Below are 19,832 nucleotides of genomic sequence, written 5' to 3' on the forward strand. Positions count from 1 at the left end.
TCCCGTGTAAATAAATGCTTTTTTAAATTATTTTTCTAATTTCCTGCCTCCGTTCCTGATGTCACGCCCCGAGGATACGCGCAGCCTGCAGGGGAGCAGGGTGGGAGGGAGCACCCAGTGTCTTAGATAACGCTCTTGGGTTTGTTTGGATCAAGTTGCCTCGGCTATAAAGGTCTCCGACGTGGCCGGGAGGAAAAACTACCCTGGGAAAAGAGGAGAAAAACCTTCTGCCCAGCCCGACAACGGGGAAAAATAATTGGGGCTTGAGCGCTCAGTCATCGCCGGCCACTTTTGGGGGCTGCTAAAGGGGCTGACGGCTGCGGGTGGCCCCGTGCCCGGCTGCAGCACCGGGCGCCCGTCCCCGAGCCAGGGCTCGGCCAGCGCCACCGGACCGTGCCCGCAGGTAATTCTTGTCCCTGCCCTGTGCATTAATCAAATACTTTTACAAGCAAGAGGGAAGGGGGATGGAAAACCGGCGTGGCATTCCCCCCCTCTTTCTCTAACCACCCCTGTAATATTTTTTTTTCCGCACCCCCCAGGCTATTTACTGCTGCTTTGCAAACCGAGCAGCAAAGCCACGCTGCTTCGCGCGGCAAAACCCCGCAGCTCTGCGGAGGCTCGGGCGCTGCCTCGTCTCCCACCGGCCGCTGCCCCGTCTCCCCTCCCGTGGCTTTCGGCCACGCGTGTACTTCTCCGCAGCCGCGGGCGGCGTCGCTGAGCGGATGCCACCGGCCGTGCCAAGGGGCTGAGCTGACGCCCGGCACGAGGTTTTGCGGTCGAGCCGCCTTCGCAGCCAGCGCCGAGCCCGGCAGTGGGATTTGCCGCACAGCCGTGAGGCTGCAAAAGAGATTTCTCGTACCTTTGGATTACTGCAAAGAGAAAAGAGTTAATTTTTTTAAACTTTTTTTTTAATATTGTCTTGGAGCGATCCAAGACGACGGGGTTTGTTTTTTTTTTTTCTTGTGCTGCTGCAGGAGGGGAGAGAAAGAGGAGCTGGAGCATCCCCCTGCGATCGCACCATGCCGCTCGCCCGCCCCACCGGCCACATCCCCGACGCCGCTTGGACCTCGGGCTTCAGGGAGATGACGGAGCCCTGGAAAGGTGCCGTCGGCTGCCTCGGCGTGGCCGTCTTCTTCGCCATGACCATCGGCATCATCTCCTGGCAGGCGCTGGAGCAGTCGCCGGAGGAGTGGGTGCTGCGGGGCCAGGCCGGCGGGATGCTGTGGGAGCGCCGGCGCGGTGCCCTGCTCCTGCGGGCGCTGCCGGCGGGGCGGATGGTGGCGGTGATCGCGGTGGGTGGCGTGCCGGCTGCCGAGCCGCCTCCGCCACGGGACCGCTGCTGGCACGACGGCGGGCAGTTCTGCTACGCCTGGGAGGAGGACGCCGAGCTCCGGCTCTCCCTCGAGCCCCCGCCAGCCCCCGCCACCGAGTGCTACAGCGTCCGCTGGACCCCGCTGCGCCCCGACGTGACGCTGAAGGTAACGGGGACCCCCGCGCCCCTCTCTGAACCGTGGCGTTCGGGGTAAAACGAGCCGAAGCTGAACGCACAATTTCCCAGCACGGCTATGGGGCCGCGCAGTCGGGGGCACCCCATCTTCCGAAGCATCCGGTAGCTGGAGGGTCCCAGGTGGGAAAAGCCCCTTTGGAAGCCTCGCGCCCTGATGCTGAGCCCCCAAAACACCGAGGGGCCGCGGCCGCCTCTTCCCGGTGCCGCATTGGTAACCGCAGGGCGGGAGAGCCGTGTTTATGCAGCGACAATAAATAAGCGCTCGGGATCACAATGTTGGCGAGAGACGCGGGAGCTCGGGAAGGTCTCTTCCAACCACAGACACAATGAGGCAGCTCTCTCGGGATGGGATTCATCCACGTCCGCTGCTGCAAAAATTTATGGGGGCTGTTTTGGTTCTTTTTTTGTGTTCTTCCCAGTTTTCTCCCTCAGTTAAATAAAAGCAGGCTCTGAGAATGAGCCTCGGGGAGGGGAAGGAAAAACCCCATCGGGCTGTGGTGTCCTGCTGTGGGGAGCCCTCGGGACAGGCGAGGGAGCGGGATGGGATCCTGCTGGGATGGGTAATTTTTCCCCCTTTAGCTGTAAATCGCCTGTTGACGTGGGTTTGGGCCGGTAGAAGGTGTTGCCTGAATGCACCCTCTGCGTCTGGGGCTGGTTTTGCTTTGCTGATGTCAATTTTGGGGCGGTTGAGAGGGCGGGCAAGATAGAATAGGTGTTTTCCCCACTTAAAAAAAACTGAACCAAACAAACAAAAAATAAAACAAAAAAAAAAAAACCCACAAAACAAACCCCAAACTATTGGAAAACACGATGCAGTGAAATTTAAGAGTTAAGAATAGGCTTTTTTCGCCCGCTCTTTCCCAGCTGGTGTAACTAGTTCAGCTGACACCTGGTACAGCTATTCTGAGCCTCCAGGGTTTCCATTTTAATAATTTACATCTCCTCTCCCCACCCCTTAGCGAGACCTAACCTCTCTCTGCCCCCGCAGCGGGAGCAAGCTCGGGGCTCCCCGAGCGCTGGGACCGGGGTCGGGGTGAGTAAAAGCGGGGTGGGAGCTCGCCGGGTCCCGCTCCGCCCGTCCCAGCCTCCCTCCGCGGCCCCAAATCCCCGGGCTCTCGGGGAAGCCCGTCCCCGCGTGGGGAGTCACGCGGGATGCTGAGTCCTGCTGATCCCCTGCGTTGGCAGAAAGGGGAAAGTGGGGGAGGCGTTGAGGCTAAAATTGATGGGCTCTGAAAGGAGGGGGGGCGAGGATGGGGATGGGGGCCGGCAGCTTTTGGAGATGGCTCGCTGCTCCGCCGCCCCGTCAGCCCTATGAGAAGTGCCTCAGCCAGCCAGCCTCATCTAGTCTGCTGAGGGAAGTGCTTTTTATTATCGGTTTGCCTTGGGAGAGAGCGGAAAACCCCCAAGTTACCCCAGGGACCCTGCGGCGCTATTGAGATGAGCGCTCACAGCGGGGTTAAAACCTCCCTGCGTGCACGCAGGTGGGGATAGCTGCAAATTCAGGCTGTAAATTCACCCCAGAAACACTGCAGACAGTAGCTAGGAGAGGCTTATTTCTATTTTTTTTTTTTAAAAAAAAAGATCCAAACAGCTTTTTTCTAAGCTGGGTTTGTGAAAGCGCCGCGGCTGCATTTTAAAGCTGCTGCCTTGGATTTTCCACCTCCGCTGTCGCTCTGTCCTGCAGCGACGTGCACCTGCGAAGCCTCTTTGCTCAAACCATTCCCAGCACCTTTTCGCCAGCAACTCAAAAACCCGTTAATTTTTGTTAACTGTGGTTGGGTGCAGAGGTGTAACCAGCTGGGCTCTCGGAGGCGCGGGGTGTCGTGCGTGGGCGTTACCTCTGGATCACCAGGCTGCTTCAGAGCAATTTTATTTAAGTTCATCTATCTGAAACTGGCAGGCTTTGGGGAAGATTTCTTGTGGTGGGTTGTTTTGTTTTTTTTTTTTATTTTAAAGGAAACTGTAGTTTTTAAAGTATAGAGTTTTCATTCCCACGGTGGGATTTTTATATTCCTCCACCTGGCTGCGTGTTGAGCGCAGGCGCAGGCAGACACGTAAGGGGAAGAGGAAGAAAAATCCTTGTCTCTGGCTTTAATACTTTTTTGTTCTTCAAGGTAAACAAAGCGCATAACTTGCACTTCTGACTCTTGCTACAATTTTTTTTTTCCTCTTCCTACTCTTACACCATTTGATAACTTTAGTGAACTGCAAGCTGAGAAATCAAGCTGTTTGACAGAATTTCAGCATTTTTTTGTACCTGCAAGGCCAGCTCTTGTTCTTGTGGAGGAAAAACTTAAACCTGAGTATCTACCGGGTCAGATGCGGAAAGCAAGGAGTGAGCACCCACTGCTTTTTGCATAAAACACCTGAATCTCACGGGGTTGGGATTTTTCTTCCTGGGAAGACCTGTCCCATGACTGCTCTGACAACACCGGAATAGCACGCGGGGGTTTTGCCTCTCCACATGCAACTATTTGCGCATTCATCCTCACCCCGGGGCATTTCTCGCCATCTGATGACGCTCTCTTGGCCGCAGGATTGCTTCTCCATGGCCAACGTCTCCTGGTACGGAGGGGCGAGCATCCGTGCCCAGCGCTGGCCGCTCAACAGCGCCGAAAGCCACGCGCAGCCCTTCGTTAGCGGCGACTTCGGCAAAAACCCCGCCGGCTACGGGCCTGTTTTGGAGAGATACTTTTTAGGCTCAACAGGTAATCGCATCCTTCCCTGCCCAATGTCCTGTTGCTTTAATCCCTGTATCCCCACCCCTCTTCTCATCTAGCAACTAGTTTAAGAGCAGGGTAGATGCCTCTGAGATTAAAATATCCTACAAATGTAATGACAGCTGGCAGCAGGACACAAGAGATGAATCCCACACTGCCTCATCCCTGTGGAAAAGGCCACGATATTCACCCTCAGTGCGCCTAACCTGCATTTGCATGTCAGTGCCTGAGAGGATGGGGTTGGCCCAAGTCACCCCAGGGAAATCCCATGCTCTTGGGGTGCCTTTTTTTTTTTTTTTAAGCAATGTGTCCATTGCTGCATCCTCCAGCTCCACTTGCGTGGCTTCACCCTGAGCTCACGGGTCCCTGACGCTGCGATGGGATGCTGGATGCGGGAATGAGTTGAGTTGCAGTTGTCATTTTTGGGCAGATATTTGGATTATTCTGCACCGAACTTCAGATATTCCCCCAATTAATCAATTGATCTGCAACTGCCCTGCACTGATGAAGCTGAAGCCGCCGCCTAAGCTGAATGCAGAGCAAAAAGGCAAGAAATGGAGCAAATCCAGCCCTTGAAAGGCGTTTTGGAGGGAATAGTGGAAGTGGAGAGCGGGGATTTTGCTTGCATGGCCACATCTGCAGCTGGGATTGATGCAGGAGGTGCTGGTACCAGTTAGGCTCTGCCCCGTGCATCCCTGTCCCTGCGGCCACCAGCGTGAGGACCGAGAGGAGCCAGGCGCGTGCTGAGGCACCGTTTTCCTCTTCTCGCCCCAAAGGAGTGACGGTGACAGTGGCACCCGATGTGCCCCTCTTCCTCTCGCTAGAGAGCAACAGGCATTTCTGCCTGGAAACGCCGGCGGGGAGAGCCGCCGTGCCCCTGCGCTACCTCCTCTGCGTCAGCCCGGACGTCGCGGCCGCCCACCGGCACGTGGGCAGCCAGCTCGCGGGGCAGGCGCGGGCGCTGCCGGATACAGCCCTCCTGGGGTAAGACGCTCCTTCCCTCCTGGCTACGGGCTTGTTTTCCAAGCCCTTGTCCTGGTCGCTGCCCCGAGCATCTCGTGCCGGCACAAGGTGCAAACCGCCCCCAGCTTCAAACCCACCCCGGCTCTTTCCACCACGCAGGTCTCCCATCTGGCGGTATTATGGCCCGGTGGGTTCAGCTGCCAAAATAAAACGAGGTTTGAGGTCACTGGCCAAGAAATTGAAGCGGCATGGTCTTCAGGAGGGGGTCCTGGCCCTGGGGGAGCGCTGCACCGCCATCCTCGCCGCCGCGGTATGTCCCGTCCTGCCGGCCTTGGTGCTTGGAACTGTGCCAGGGGAGGTTTAGATTGGATACTAGGAAAAAATTCTTCACGGAAAGGGTGGTCAAGCATTGCAACAGGCTGCCCAGAGAGGTGGGGGAGTCCCCATCCCTGGAGGGGTTCAAAAAACGGGCAGAGGTGGCGCTTGGGGACATGGTTTAGTGGGCATGGGGGTGTTGGGTTGGTGGTTGGACTGATGATCTTAGAGCTCCTTTCTGACCTTAATGATTCCCAGTTTTCACTTTCCTTAAAAATAATCCAGCCACTAAGCCAGGAAAAATGAAATTGCTACTCTGCCCTTAACTGGTTCAGTGGTGGACTTGGCAGTGTTGGGTTAATGGTTGGACTGGCTGATCTGAAAGGGCTTTTCCAACCTGAACGATTCTGTGATTCTATGATTGAAAAGCAAATGGAGAGCTGCCATCAGGCCTGCTCTCGGCACCGTTAAATCCCTACATGTAAAATGCAAATGCACGCGTTTTGCGGGGTGGGGGCTGTGATGCTCCCCTCCCTGAGAAGGGATGCTCGGTTTGGAGTTTCACCCCACGCAGGCAGTGACACTGAGCAGCCGGTGCTCGGTGGCTTTGCGACTCCTACAAAACGCCTTTGTTCTGCCTCACCCTCTCTGCAGGACCACGTGCCCTTGGAGCGGAGGAAGAGGCGCGACCCGGCCCGTGCCTGGGACCCTTCCCTGATAAAACCGCTGCAGCTCTCCATCACGCTGTCCCCGTACGCCAGCATCGCCTCCCCGCTCTTCCTGCGCTCGCTGCGGGACGGCGAGGCGGCGAGCTACTGGCTGAGCCTGCAGCCGCGATTCGGGGACTGCTCGGTACGAGACCCTCCTCCAGCCCCTGAATCTGCTGCTCGACCTACAATCAAAATTAAAGCTGAATGAACACCTGCAGAGGGGGACAACCCCATCATCCTGCACTGGGGGCAAAGCGATGCCTGGGGGAGCAGCTCTTCTCCTGTTTCATAAGGAAGCAGCCTTCAAATTTCCACTTCCAAAAGATATTTTAAAAAGTCGCCGGTGTTCAGAAAATTGCCCCCAATTCCCTTTTCTGCAGTCATTTTAATGATATGCTAATTTGTCACTGTCATGGTTCAGCCCCAGCCCCAGCTCAGCACCACGCAGCCGCTCGCTCCTTCCCCCTGCCCCGATGGGATGGGGGAGAGAATCGGAGGAGTGAGAGTGAGAAACACTCCTGGGGTGAGATAAGAACAGGTTAATCATTGAAATAAAATAAAGTAAAATAATAATAATAACAATATAATAATAATAGTATTAATAATATCCAAAGCAAGTGATGCCCAATGCAATTGCTCCCCACCCGCCGACCGATGCCCAGCCAGTTCCCAGCAGCGATCGCTGCTCCCCGGCCAACCCCCCCAGTTTCCATACTGCCCATGACGCCGTATGGTATGGAACGGCCCTTGGGGCAGTTGGGGTCAGCTCTCCTGGCTGTGCCCCCTCCCAGCTCCTTGTGCCCCTGGCAGAGCAGGGGAAGCTGCAAAGTCCTTGCCTGGCATAAGCAGCGCTGAGCAACAACCAAACCATCAGCGTGTTATCAGCATTCTTCTCCTACTAAATCCAAACCACAGCACTGTGCCTGCTGCTAGGAAGAAAATTAACTCCATCCCAGCCGAAACCGGGACAGTCACCAATGCAGGGGTTTGGGGAGGGGGGGATGTTGAGAGCAGGCTTACACCTTTATGCATCGCACCGTGATGGTGCAAGCTGCGGTAGGGCAGGATGCGGGCACAGCAGGCATCCTCCAGCCTTGCACCCCGGGGCTGGCGGGATATTTTATGCGTCTGACAGAAATTTTCCTCCTCTGCCGCAGGTTCCGCTGCTGACCACGTGGAAGGGACGGCTTTGCGCCCGCCTGAACGTCACCAGCGAGGCGGCGCTGAGCTGGTACCTGGCACGTGCCCAGCGCCTGCGGCAGGCGCTGGGGGCCACGTACGCGGTCTTCGAGGGCGCCGAGGGCAATGCCTTCCTGGAGCAAGCCGTCCCACCCCCCGCCGAGCTGGCGGGCGACCGATACACCGGGGCGCTGGCGGCGGCGCTGGCGACGCTGGGAAACGGCACCATCATCAGCGCCGGTGCCAGGTGGGTGCCAAGGAGAAGATGCTTTGCTGGAGCCGAGGGCCACATGAGCTGCTCGGGAGATGGCCGAGGTGATGCTTTAAATATGCCCTTGGGGTGCCGAGACACCGCTCAGCACCCAGGGAAGCAGCGTGGAGGTGGTCTAGGGCAGTATGTAGGGAGATGTTGCTCTCATATCTCCTCTTCCTCTCTCTTTCAGAGCATTTTAATTTTTTTTTTAATGTCTCGGAGCATAAAAATGCTGAAATGTATTAATGCTAGATGCAATAAAAATGCATTTTGTCATTTATAGCCATTCAAGCTTCAGGTCGCTGCCCCTTCTGCAGGAGGGAGAGGGTGAACCCTGGAGTCTTGGCCAAATTCCTGTGTTGGTAATTGCTTCTGGTGTCAAACGGCTGCAGTTTTCTGACTTTTCATGCTTGCATAGCCCACAAGAGGGTTAATTTATTAATTAGCAGTGGTAACATGCCTCGAGACCCTTTGGCTAAAGGCACCGAAAACTATTGCTTTTCTTTCTTCCAATTATTTTTGTTTGGCAGATGCAAAGGGATATGTAGGCTGTTTGCAAAATGACTTATTTCATGTTGCGGATGAGGCATTGATGGTAAATTGGATGAGAAGGCAAGTTCAAAATAGTTCATTTTCAAAGAAAAAGCAAAGCTTCACATGCCGAGGTGGTGACAGGCTCTTACTCAGCCATGTGCAACACCAGAGCGGTGGAAATAGCCCTTTTTCTAACCATATTTTTAGCCCATCCAGGATCATACCTTTCCTGGTGGGCAGTTTCCATACCAGAAGTGTTTCATAAACCATCGCATCAGCCTTACCACCTCCCGAGATGAAAAAGTGTCCCTGGGAGACCTTTGGGGAGTCAGCAAACGGGTGGGAGGTTGAGGAGGAAACCAAACTCTAGGAGCAAGCAGACTTGGATCAAAAAGCCCCCCTTGGTTAGCCGAGCTCCAGACCATTTTTCAAGCCCAAGCTCATCAGGAAGGTCCAGATTTGACCATTTTTGGCCACCAGAAATGCTGTCTCCTGCACCGGAGACTTGACCGGTGCTTGACGGTCTGACAGTCAAGTCAGACCTGCTTGACGACTTGACCCCCTGCCCCCTGCCAAGTAAACCTAAGGCATAGAAGTACTACTGGAAAAAAAGTTTAAAAAAACCAAACAAACAAAGCCATGGGGAAAATAATGTTTTTTCTCTGGCAGATAGATAAAACTGCTGTCAGGAATGACAGCCGCTCAGTGTGAAACAGATGAGCACAAATGAAAGCCAGGAGGAGAAATCCTCCCTGCAGGACATGCTTCCTTGGCCATCCGTGTCGCAAGGAGGTTCGTGCTTTGGGTTTGGGGAACTGCGTGGACCCGGGCTGAGGGTGCTGCCGGGATACCCCAGCCGGTGTCCTGGGTGTGTTTTTTGTGAGCACTTTCCCACCGGGGTCGGTGCTGCCATATGAGAAGTAGCAAGAAGATGGCTACAACCCAGAGTGTGGCTGTGCTGCCATCAAGGTGGGCCACCAAATTGTGGTCCTTGTGAGATCAGGCCAGAAGGAAAGCTTTGAGTAGGGGATTTGGGGAGGAGGAGGAGGATGGGGGTTGCCAAAGTCAGCAGGGCAGGCGCAGCGGGTGGGAGTGGTATTGGGGAGCACGGATTTCCCTCCAGTGGAGATGCCAAGTGGTTGGAGAAACCCATGTCTGACCACAGCGACTGCCAAGACAGCCAGGCATCGGAGAGTCTTGGCTCCTGAGAGCCACCTAAAAGCATCGGGTTTGTGCTTGTCTCCCCCAGATCCAGTCATCTACCGCTCTTCGTCCAGATGAGCCCGCTGCGCTCGGACTGGAGCCACGCTGGGCTGAAGGGGGTTATTCCCTCCGTGCTGCACTACAGCCTCTTGGGCTACAACTTCTTCATCCCCGATGCAGTAGGTAATAATTTCTTTTCTGCTTTTCCCCTGTTTCTGGCTTTTCTGCAGAGATTCTTGCAGCCGTTGTTCAGGCGAGAGGATCAGGGGAGGTGTTTGCACCATCTGCCTTAGGTGTGCTGTATGAAGCCTTGAAGCACGCTGTTCCCGGTACCCAATTTTCTGCCGTGCTGACTTGATTGGGTTGAATGTTACTAGGGAATCGACTGAGGAATTGAAAACAAAAACACATGTCGTAAAGTTTAATAGGCAGTCCCAGAAGCAGCCAGGTCTCTGGGGATGCCCTTCGCAGAGCTCCTTAACCGCAGGCGGAGGGCAGCCCGCCGCCTCTCGCGGCTTCGCTTGAGCTGAAGCCCACCCAGCAAAAGCAAGGAGGGAGCCCGCCGCCGGGACACTGCATGCCCAGGCTCCTGGCTGGGAAATAGATGTTCCTAAAACACCAGCAGCCCTGCTCCAAGTTCTGCTCCAAAGCACAATGCCTTGAGAAATCCTTAAATAAAACCATTATAAAAGTCGAGAAACAATCCTTTGATTGGGGCCAAGCAGCTCGTTTTTCCCCTCTTCTTGGAGGTGACCGGGTTATTTATGTTTAAAACATGCCCCAAACACGCAGAGGCTGCATGTGAAGTGTCAGACCCAGAGAGCAGAGCTGCAAAGACAGTCCTGAAAAAGGGGGTGGTTGAGCAATTTTTCAATTTGGCCTCTATTTTTAGCCAGTTTTCCTTAGAAAACAAGGCTTAGGCCATCACAGCATGCCAGCTCCCACCCCCCACGGAGACGCTGAACCCCCTGGGATACTTGAGCTGAGCGAGAGCGCAGAACCCCCTGCGCGGCGCGGGCTGTGGCATTTGCTGCTGGGGCGTGCGGTCCAGCGGGCTGTGTCACCCCGGCTTGGGAGCTGCAATGGTGCACAGGGGCGGCTCAGGATGGGAAAAGCCTCCGGAGGACACGGGGCTTTGTGGATGGTTTGGGTAAGCCCTCGGCGTTGGGGTTTTTGTGCCATTTCTAGGGGAAGCTGCACCAGGTTTTCAGAGCAATGGCTCCTAGGGACGCTCTGGCCCCAAGGGCTTCACTTCCCTTTCCCTGCCCCATCCCATCCTCTCCTGTCCTTCCCAAGTCCCTCTCTGGTGTTTCAGAGGGGAACTGGAATCCCCTTCCACTACATGTTTCTGACTAATTAGTTAGCAATACTCTGCTTCTCCACCACTTTCCACTGTGAATTTGAAGGGATCCAAATCACAGGAGGTTTTTTCCCCGTGATGCTTCATCTTTGCACATCAAAGTGGCAGGAAATTCCAGCATTTTCCCAACGCTTTCCTTCGCAGGAGAGAAATCCTTTTTACAATGTTCTGCTAAAATTTAGAAACTCCTGAGACATCATCCCCAGCATGTCTGGTCCTAAAATGCCCGGAGGTGGATGTCTGATTGACATTTGCTGATGATGCTCAAGGAAGGAAAACATGGGTGGGGAGAATCCAGCTCCTTTTGCCGTGGGGTAACGTGTCCTGCCCGCGTGGGGAGCAGGTCGTTTGGGACTCGCCCCGTGATGAGATGCCCCTGAGCAGCTTCACTCAGCTCCTTGTCCCGGGCAGGAGGGAGCCTGGCCGGTGACACCCCGGGGGACCTGGAGCTGTACGTGCGGTGGCTGCAGATCGTGATGTTTCTCCCCGTGATGGCCTTCAGCACGCCGCCCTGGCTCTGCTGCGACGCCTGGGTACGTACCCCCACACCCCGCAGAGGGGGGCATGGTGTCCCTTACGACAAACGCCCCCAAAAGCCATTGAGGTCCCTACTGGGGAAAGCTGAGGCTAAAAATCACCGTCCTGTTCTTGCTACCCACACAATCCTGCTCTCTGCCCCAGCAACCAGACCGCTGTGTGCTCTCAGCAGTATTTTCACTGCAAAATTAATGCGAGTTTTTGTGGCTTTATACTTCACGGCCATGTGCAACCACGGGGCCGGTATCCGCAATGCCTGTAGAAATGACAGCAATCGGCACGTCTCTCTCCCTCCCTTTTGCTGCGGAGTTGTTTAATTATAGTTTGATCAAATAGTTAGTATCTACAGTAGAGTGAAGCCTGCGGATTCACACTCAAGATCTTCTTAAACAGTTGGAGGTGTTTTCCCAGGGATGTCACCTTTACGGCAATAAAAATAGGGGAGAGCAATTCTTAAAATCGGGGTCACAGGGGGAAATGTCCCTTTGCCAGCAGCAGCAGAGTTCATTGCTTTGCTTAGAGGCACCAACACCCCGCAGATATCACCGGCCAGCCGCTGCCCCAGCTTCCACATCTAAATGGGAATAAATCCACTGTATCAACCCTGTCTGCACCTTGTTAGCTGCCATAACTTGGTCAGGGTGTTGCAATTCGGTAATCTCTCTTCCCAAGGGAATATATATTTTTTTTTTCCTTCTTGCTTTGCTGTTTATCGCATGAAGGACTTTTCATGGGTTTCTTTGTCTTCTCCTACCCTGCAGGTCCTGAATCTCACCCGCCAGTGCATACAGAGGCACCGGGACTTTGTTGTCCCGCTCCTCATAAAATACAGCGAGGAATGGCTTCGTTTGGGGTACCCCATCTTCCGGCCAGCGTGGTGGCTCAGTCCCACAGACCCAACCGCTTTTACCATAGAGGATGAATTTCTCATTGGAGATGAGGTAGGCAAAGCAGGAGCTGAATGCCCTCAAAGGGCAACTGGGGGCAAATCAGGTGCCCCTGCGCTCGCCCCCCTGCCTCTTTGCATCCTGCCCGAATACAGCGCTCATATAGGGGTTGCGTGACAGCCAAGGGCCGATGGGACCCTGTTGGCTACGCCAGGTTTGCAATTTATGGAAAATGAAGAGTCAACAAGACTATTTTTCCCTTTTGTTTTTTAATATCAGTGTATTTTTCAGTCCTTTGCTGGAAGACACCTCCTGACGGTCAGCATTGCTCATTTTCCCCCTCTTTTCAGGCTGCTAATCCAATTACTCGGAGCTACAGCCCGCGATAACCAACAAGGTGCAGCTCTCTGGTCCTCTCTAGCCACGTTTTGGGTTTTTTCGATCCTAATCAAAATGCAACCCAGAACAGACGGGGAGCATCAGAGAGCACAGACCCTGGGGCCCAATGCCCCCGTTGCCTATGGGATTTACTCACCTGAGCCTACACTTCAGCCCCCGGCAGCTGTAGTGAGGATTTCTTCAGCCCATGAGTGCTGTGAATGGGGCCCACCAGCTCGCAGCCCATCAGATTTATAAGGCCACAGCAAGTTAGGAGAATGCTATCGCGATATCTGTGGCATGTTTAAGATGGATTGATGTTTTTATCCATTTTCCTAGTAGAGATTTAAACAAGGCTGGCATCTCTTTCCCCGCAGCTTTCTGTTTTTTCCTCTGTTTGTTCAGATTTCAGTGATTTCATGCTGTAAATACTCCCTGCAAGTCTGGTGTTTTCACACTCTGGCTGTGGCTTGTGTAGGGGGGAGTTTCTCCTGTCACCCTCCCTGCACGTGCATCCCTCTCATCCCATTACAGCTTCTGAAATGTTCGTTTAGTGCATAGATGGCATGACATATAATGTGATTTATGATGGCTTTAAACCAAAAAGGGCTTGGAAAGGCAATTCATGCCTTCTGAAAAAGACCTTTCTTAATGAAAATTGTCCCTCAGCCTCCCATTTTTGTAAGGAGAGTTTTTGTGCAGTGGCATCACTTTATCTGAAACCTCCTGCTTTGCCTGGGTGCAGGATCCCAGCAGCTCTAGATTTTGGCAGTTTCTACAGGGTTTTTTTTTTTCATTAAAAGCATAATCCTCTGCTCGTAGTACTGCAGTCATTTTGCAGTGTGTTGGGCTATCTTTATGTGGGGATGCTGCTAATGATGAGGACATCAACTCCCTAAAAAATATCCAAAAGCAAAGCTCAATAGGAGTTTCTTGTTTTAACAGAAAAGCATCTTGTGCTGCAGAGTTATCTTTTAAGGCTCTGCTTGCAGCCTCCAATGGACATTGCAATACCTGATTGCCAAGCTTGAGTTTCTTACCATAAATTCTGCAGTTTCAGTTTATTGGTTGTTGGGGGTTTTTTTTAAAGGAAAGTTTCACTGCAGAAGGCTTGCTAAAATGTCGTTCTGCTGCTGCTTAAAAAGTAGAGCGCTCAAATAATCAAGTGGGGTGTTTTTAAAGTACAAATCCTTGGCACAAATTAATTTTAGACTGGTGTTGTGCAGGCGCAGAGGCTGGAGGGAGCCGAGGCATTTCTGCTGTCCCAGCGCGCTGCAGAGCGCGTGTTTGGGCAGTAACGGTGGTAACTGGTTAGAACTGTGAGCAAGCTAAGACTTAGTGCTTTCCCCCAAAATCACTTGAACTGAAAAATCCCCGATGCGATTGAATTGGCCAAGGCAGAAATGTGGTCTGCGTTAGTGAGGCGAGATTCCCAGTAAAATATCACAAATGCGGGGGGTGGAAATAAAAGGTCAGAGCAGCTTCAGTCCTATCTTCCAGGAGGCGCAAAGTCATGGCTTGGCTGAAAGCTCCTAAAATACAGTAAAATGTGATGTCTGCTCCATAAACTTGTCGGGGCCAAGCATTTCTGATAAAGCATGATGTGAGGCTGGCAAAAATCTTGTCTGGTTTTGTTTTGTATTCCCTCCCACACCCCGCAAGAGCCTGAGCTTGTGGCAGGAGAGCCCAGAGGGGGGATGTTTTGACTCCCGAGATAGTTTTTGGAAGCTGGAAGAATAGAAATGCACTCCAAAAATGGTTTTGATGCAATTTGGAGCATCGTTAATAATAAATTACTGGAGAATACGCAGGGTGATTCTGTCCCAATACGGTCCGAGGCATGAATAAGTGTTAGGACACTGGGACCAACCTTTTGAACGTCATCCCTCCGTGCAGGGTGCTGATGAACGTGGCTTTTTGCTATTGCTGGAGCCCTTCAGCTCCCAAATTGCACCTCAGGCTTTTTTGGGGGGTAACTCTGGGCTGGGAGGATAGCCCTGCTTTGAAATCTGATTTTTCAGGCTGTGATTTGTACAGTCATTACTTCCAGATCTCTTGGCAGCACGCATTCAACCTGAATCAGGCTGGATGAGATATCTGTCAAATTAGCAAGAGCGCTCAATAAACAGTTTTTGTGTCGGATTTTTGCTGGCTACAAAGGGAAGCCAATATCTCTCTGCTCCCTTCGAGCAGATGCGGTAGCAACAGCTTTGGGTTTCTGCAAGTGGTTTTGGGGCGCGGTGGTGTGGGACTGCAGCGGTCGGGGAGTTCTTGATCCTTGACTAGAGGTCTGGAACCTGATTTAACACTGCGCAGCCGTGTTCCAGCATCACTCATGAGCACATTTGCACTACACGGGAAGGGAACTGACTGCTATTGAATCCTTACAGCAAAGCACGTTGAAATATAATAGCAAAGAGACAAGTTGCACCGATCCAGCAAAATATATTGGTGCGTGCTGGTTTGTGGCTGACGCGGCGCTGCTGTTTGTCACTGCCATCTGCCTGGGAAAGTGGATCCTGCGAGAGGCAGGGAATCCGGGTCTTGCTGCCGAGAATATTTATAAAGGCCAGGAGGGTCTGCAAGTGTCCCCCAAACTGTGCCGAACGCCACCGTGTCTCCCTGGGATGGTGCTGCCGGGCGGCCCAAGGAGCATCACTCAGGAATGCAGGGGTGAGTCCCCAGCACTTGCTCTTTGCTGCCGCCCAGGACTTCCTAAACCCCATTTTTGGAGGAACTGACCCATAAACTTCATACTCTGTTTTCACCATTTAGCCTTTTTTTTCCCTTTAATAGTCTTTCTAGAATTTTAATTTCTTTTTCCTATCATCTCTTCTTTCTTCATCATCATGCGAACCCGGTTCTGCACAAATACAAATCAAAGCTTCAGTGTTCAAGCAGATTTAAATTTAAGCCAAAGCAGCTGGTTTTGTGTTTGGGGTTTTTTCTTTTCAGCAAAGCTTTGCTTTTCTTGTAAAACTCTTCATTTAGGGCCCTGAAAACCTCTTTTATTTTCTGAAGTTAAATAACTTATCAGGAATAAAAATTCTCAGAATACTGGAAACTGCTTTTTCTTTTTCAGTAGGGAGAGAAATGAGCTCAGGGACCCCTCTCCTCACACCACCACCACCAACTAGAGAACTTCAGTAATGTAAAAGGTTTCTTTTCCCATAAACCAATGAAAAAAATTTCTCTCTAACATTCTTTGGAGACTGGATTACCTTGACTAGGACACCAGGGAGGAGTGAGCAGAGCACACTTCTCCTTACGCATCCTCTCCAAATGGGGCTCACTGATTTGTGACCCAAAAGCAAATTTTTTTTATGCTTTTATTTTTTATGCTTTTTTTAAAATGCGATTACCCATATGCCAAGGCTGCCACTGAGATTTTTTGTGATCATTTGAGGGCGTTGGCCAGCTAATATCTTGAATCTCCAAAGGAGCCTTGAGTCCATAGAATGATAAATACGACTGTTGCTTGAGATAGCTTATATCATCTTGTATATTTTGAACATGAGTTTTTGCTAGAGTTTATGTAACTTGCAAAAATTAATTAGTCTAAGAGGTTGAAACACAAAATCCTTGTCCTAAATGCAGGACAGGAAAGCTGGGAAGGGAAGGTTAAGTCGCCTGGAGTGCAGCCCTGGGCAGAGGGCTTTCGAAGCCTTCCTTCTTAGCATCCTGGAGTTACAGCTGTTCTCCCACCCCTATAACGTGTTCATTTCTAATTGACATACCAGCTTTTGCTTGGTCTCATATCAGATTATATTTGACTCCATTGTTTAACTGGTATCAAAGGGTCTGCCTGAACCAGATCCTCCCAAGCACGGGGTCATGGGAGGAAAGGGAAATTCCCAACTCTGCCACAACTCCCCTACGCAGCACAGGGATGTCTCTCGCCCTGACTGTGCCACCAATTCCCATTGCGTTCCAGTAAAAATTCCTCAAGGAGCTGCTTCGTGTGAGCCTGAACCTACCCTGCAGCACCTGGGATTTGCTGGCCAGCCCGTGCTCCTGCTCTGCCTGCATCTGCAGCCACCCTTGCCTTGCTCAACCTAGAAGCACGAGCTTTAGTTTGTAGGAAACACAGACTTCTGATGTTTTGGGTTTTTTTGTTTGTTCAACTCTTCCAAAAGCTGAGCTGGATGGACTCTGGGGGCTACTGCAGGCAGGGATGATCCCAGTCCCAGGCAAACAAAGGCCACCGCATCATCTTTCCTCGCTGCAATTCAGGAAGCCTTGTGCTTACCAGCTTTTGCCTCTGCGGCTTGCATGGATGGATGCTCTCGCTCGCAGCTGTGAGCCGGACTTTCTGATCTTCTCTGTGGTTGCTCACTCGTCCCTTCAGCCTCGTGGTTTGCTTGGCACCGCTAGCGGTATGTCCTGACTAATCCTCCATGTGCTCAATTTCTTTTTTTTTTTTTTTCTTTCTTTTTTTCACTGCAGGTCCTGGTTGCCCCAATAACAGAAAAAGGACAAACGTGGAGAGATATCTACCTGCCTGGAGAAGGGCACCTGTGGATGGACACCAACACTGCCCGCGTGTTTGATGGAGGCACCGTCCTCAGGAATTACTCTGCCAGCCTTGCAGAGGTGCCGGTTTTTGTAAAGACCTCCTAAATTCGGACTGCCGCAGCTTTTGGACAGTTGACCTCCTTCAGAGCAGTGCTGGCCAAACGTGCTCGCTCTTCCTTGAGACTGTTTCAGCCTATTTGCACTTTTCCAGGAACCTTTTTTTTTTTTTTTTCTTTAGTTTCAGCAGGAATTGTTTGAATCTTTTCATATTTGCTGTTATTCTAAAATAGCAGAAATACAGCTTTGGCACAAACATACATCCATGTAGAATGTTGACCTCTATCTTTCCAGGGTTCTCCCAATGAAATATTTGTGTGTGTGTGTTTTAGGTGGGCACATCCAGCATTTCCAGGTCCCTGGCACCATGCTCAAAGATGCTGCCTTGTCCAGAGAGTGCATTTTTCCAGAATAGGAGATAAACGAATATCAGCTTATACCAGATGGGATGTTTTGCATTTAAAGAAAAAAGTGTATAAAGGGAAAACTAAATATGACAGCTCTGTCTGTGTGCATGGACACCATGTGTGCTAAGCACTACCCACTCCTCTCGTCTGATGCTGTGTGCATGCTCCCCTACGAGTCTTTGGTAGTGAGAGCCCAACTTTGAGGATAATTGGAAAAGTGGGTGAATTCCAGGTCTATTGGAAGCAGGTTTCTGTGGAAGAAAAATAAACTCGATCAAGCAAAGGAGTGGCTCTATCAGAGCACAATGTGGACAGGGTGATTGCCCACCTTGGAATACAAACTCCAGAGCTCAGCACAGAACTCCTGTGTGCCCCAGCCAGTGCTTTTCACCATTTGTTGAATTTTATGGGTTTTTTTTCCAATTATTTCTTGCAGTGCAAGAGGGATCCAGTATGACTAGCGTTCTTCCATCCAGCAGAAAACATATCCATAGGCAAAACAGATGTCCCACATGCTGAATATGATTTCAGGGAGATTATTAGCTACTCTGGTAACCCAAGTTATGGATTAATGGGACATTAACGTGCATGTTAACGGGGTGATTTCAAAGGCTGGCATTTGAGGACAGGGACTAGGGGAGAGCTGGGACTGAAGTGAAGACCAAGTTTTGGCCTGCAGGCAGTGCTGCTGGGCTGGGGCACATCCAGCCACCATCGATGAATGGCACCAGCCAGCACCTTGGGTTTTTTTGTGGTGCTGCTGTACCAACTCACGGCTCTGCTGAAAAAATCAGATTTAAGGAGTATGAGCTCCTCACAGCAATTTCTCCCTGAAAATAACTGGAGGGAAAGCAAAACAATACAAATGAATTCTGTTTCAGCTGCAGAAGCTTAGGGACCCGAGAGGTGAAGAGCCGAGATGGGGATGTGGGGGGCCCTGCAGCTCCTTGCATGGTCCAGAGAGTTACATGATGGGGCCAAGGGGGAGCACCCAGAGGAAAATGATGAGGGAAAGCCAAGGCACATCCAGGGGCATAGGCAAAATACCCATGAAGGTTCCTGAGACACCTCCAAAGGCACAAACTGAAATAAAGGAAGCTCTCGCCAGCTGCAACACAAAACTTGTTTATTTAGAGGGAGGTGAAGCCCTGGAACAAGTTGCCCAGAGGGGTTCTGGAGGCTCCATCCTTCGAGATCATCAAAGCCGGACTGGATGCTGCCCCTGCTCGAGCAGCGGCCTTCGACTAGATCATCGCCAGCGGTCCCTTCCCACCTCCTCGAGTCCGTCACATGCCACGAGAGGAGACGGCAGGAGGGCTTTCTGCCGTGGATTTCATTCCGCAGCAGGAGCAGCGGGGCTGGCTTGATCCCGCTGGCCGCCACTGTCGGAGCCGCAGCCAGCCCAGGTCGCGAGTGCCACCGTCCGTGCGGGTGCCCCTCAGCAGCAGCAGCAGCACAAGCAGCACCTCAAGGGCCTTCTGTGTCCCTGGGCTCGTTGCGCTGCCTTGGCAGCGTTGGTCATGGCGAGCCTTGCGTTTCCCGTCCTGGTGGGGTGTGCTACTAGCAGGCCCTGCGCCCGGGACGGCTGCGGTCCCTCCGCCGGGATCGGCTCCTTGCTGCTCGCCGTGCTCTGGAGGAGTCGCAGCCTCCCCGCTGACGGTGCTCTCCTCTCCGGGAATAAGCTGGGAATTCCCGCTGGGGGCTCAGAGCTCGCCCCTCATCGCGATCCCTCCTCCTCTGCCGCTCCCGCCAGGCTCGGCTCCCAGTGCTGCGGGACCTGTGCCGGGATCGGCTCCTCGCCGAGGAGGCCGGGACGTCCCATTCGGACCTGGGAGCTCGGCCGTCATCACGACCCCTGCTCCTCCACCACCTCCGCCTGGCAGGGGAGTCATGGGCCGCGGTGCGCGGGTGCCCGGCGTGGACGTCCTGGCCTCGCCTGCGGGACCGGCTCCCTTGCCTCTGCCAGGCCCGGGGACGCTCCCTGTCCCTGCTCCACCACTGCCGCCTGCTGCGGTGGGCCCGTGAGCGCTCCCATGGAGCTCGGCCCCCGCGGCTGCGGGACCTGCGCCGGGATCGGCTCCTTGTCGCGTACCGGTGCCCGGAGGGATCCCGGCCTGCCCGCTGGCGGTGCTGGGTCCTCCCCGAGGAGGCCGGGACGTCCCACTGGAGCCATGGAGCTCGGGCGCTGTCATGAGCAGCGTCCCAGGCCCTGCTGCGCTGCCGCCTCCTGCTTCGGGGGGAGTCGTAGCCCCGGTCGTGCTGAGGCCGTCGGTGGCCATCGTGGTGCCACCTCGGGGACCGGCTTCG

General features: G+C 53.0%; 1 protein-coding gene across 1 annotated transcript; it reads left to right on the forward strand.

Moving 5' to 3' along the window:
• Positions 1 to 1,019: 1,019 nt before the first annotated feature.
• Positions 1,020 to 17,166, forward strand: LOC142593693 (SITS-binding protein-like). The gene is made up of 10 exons (XM_075711904.1): positions 1,020 to 1,478; positions 4,044 to 4,215; positions 5,004 to 5,211; positions 5,350 to 5,500; positions 6,160 to 6,357; positions 7,373 to 7,641; positions 9,431 to 9,567; positions 11,156 to 11,277; positions 12,043 to 12,222; positions 16,993 to 17,166. The coding sequence occupies exons 1-10, from the start codon at positions 1,020 to 1,022 to the stop codon at positions 17,164 to 17,166; spliced, it is 2,070 nt and encodes a 689-aa protein (XP_075568019.1).
• Positions 17,167 to 19,832: the final 2,666 nt, after the last annotated feature.

This window comes from Pelecanus crispus, chromosome 6 (genome assembly GCF_030463565.1).
Source record: "Pelecanus crispus isolate bPelCri1 chromosome 6, bPelCri1.pri, whole genome shotgun sequence".
Taxonomy (NCBI): domain Eukaryota; kingdom Metazoa; phylum Chordata; class Aves; order Pelecaniformes; family Pelecanidae; genus Pelecanus; species Pelecanus crispus.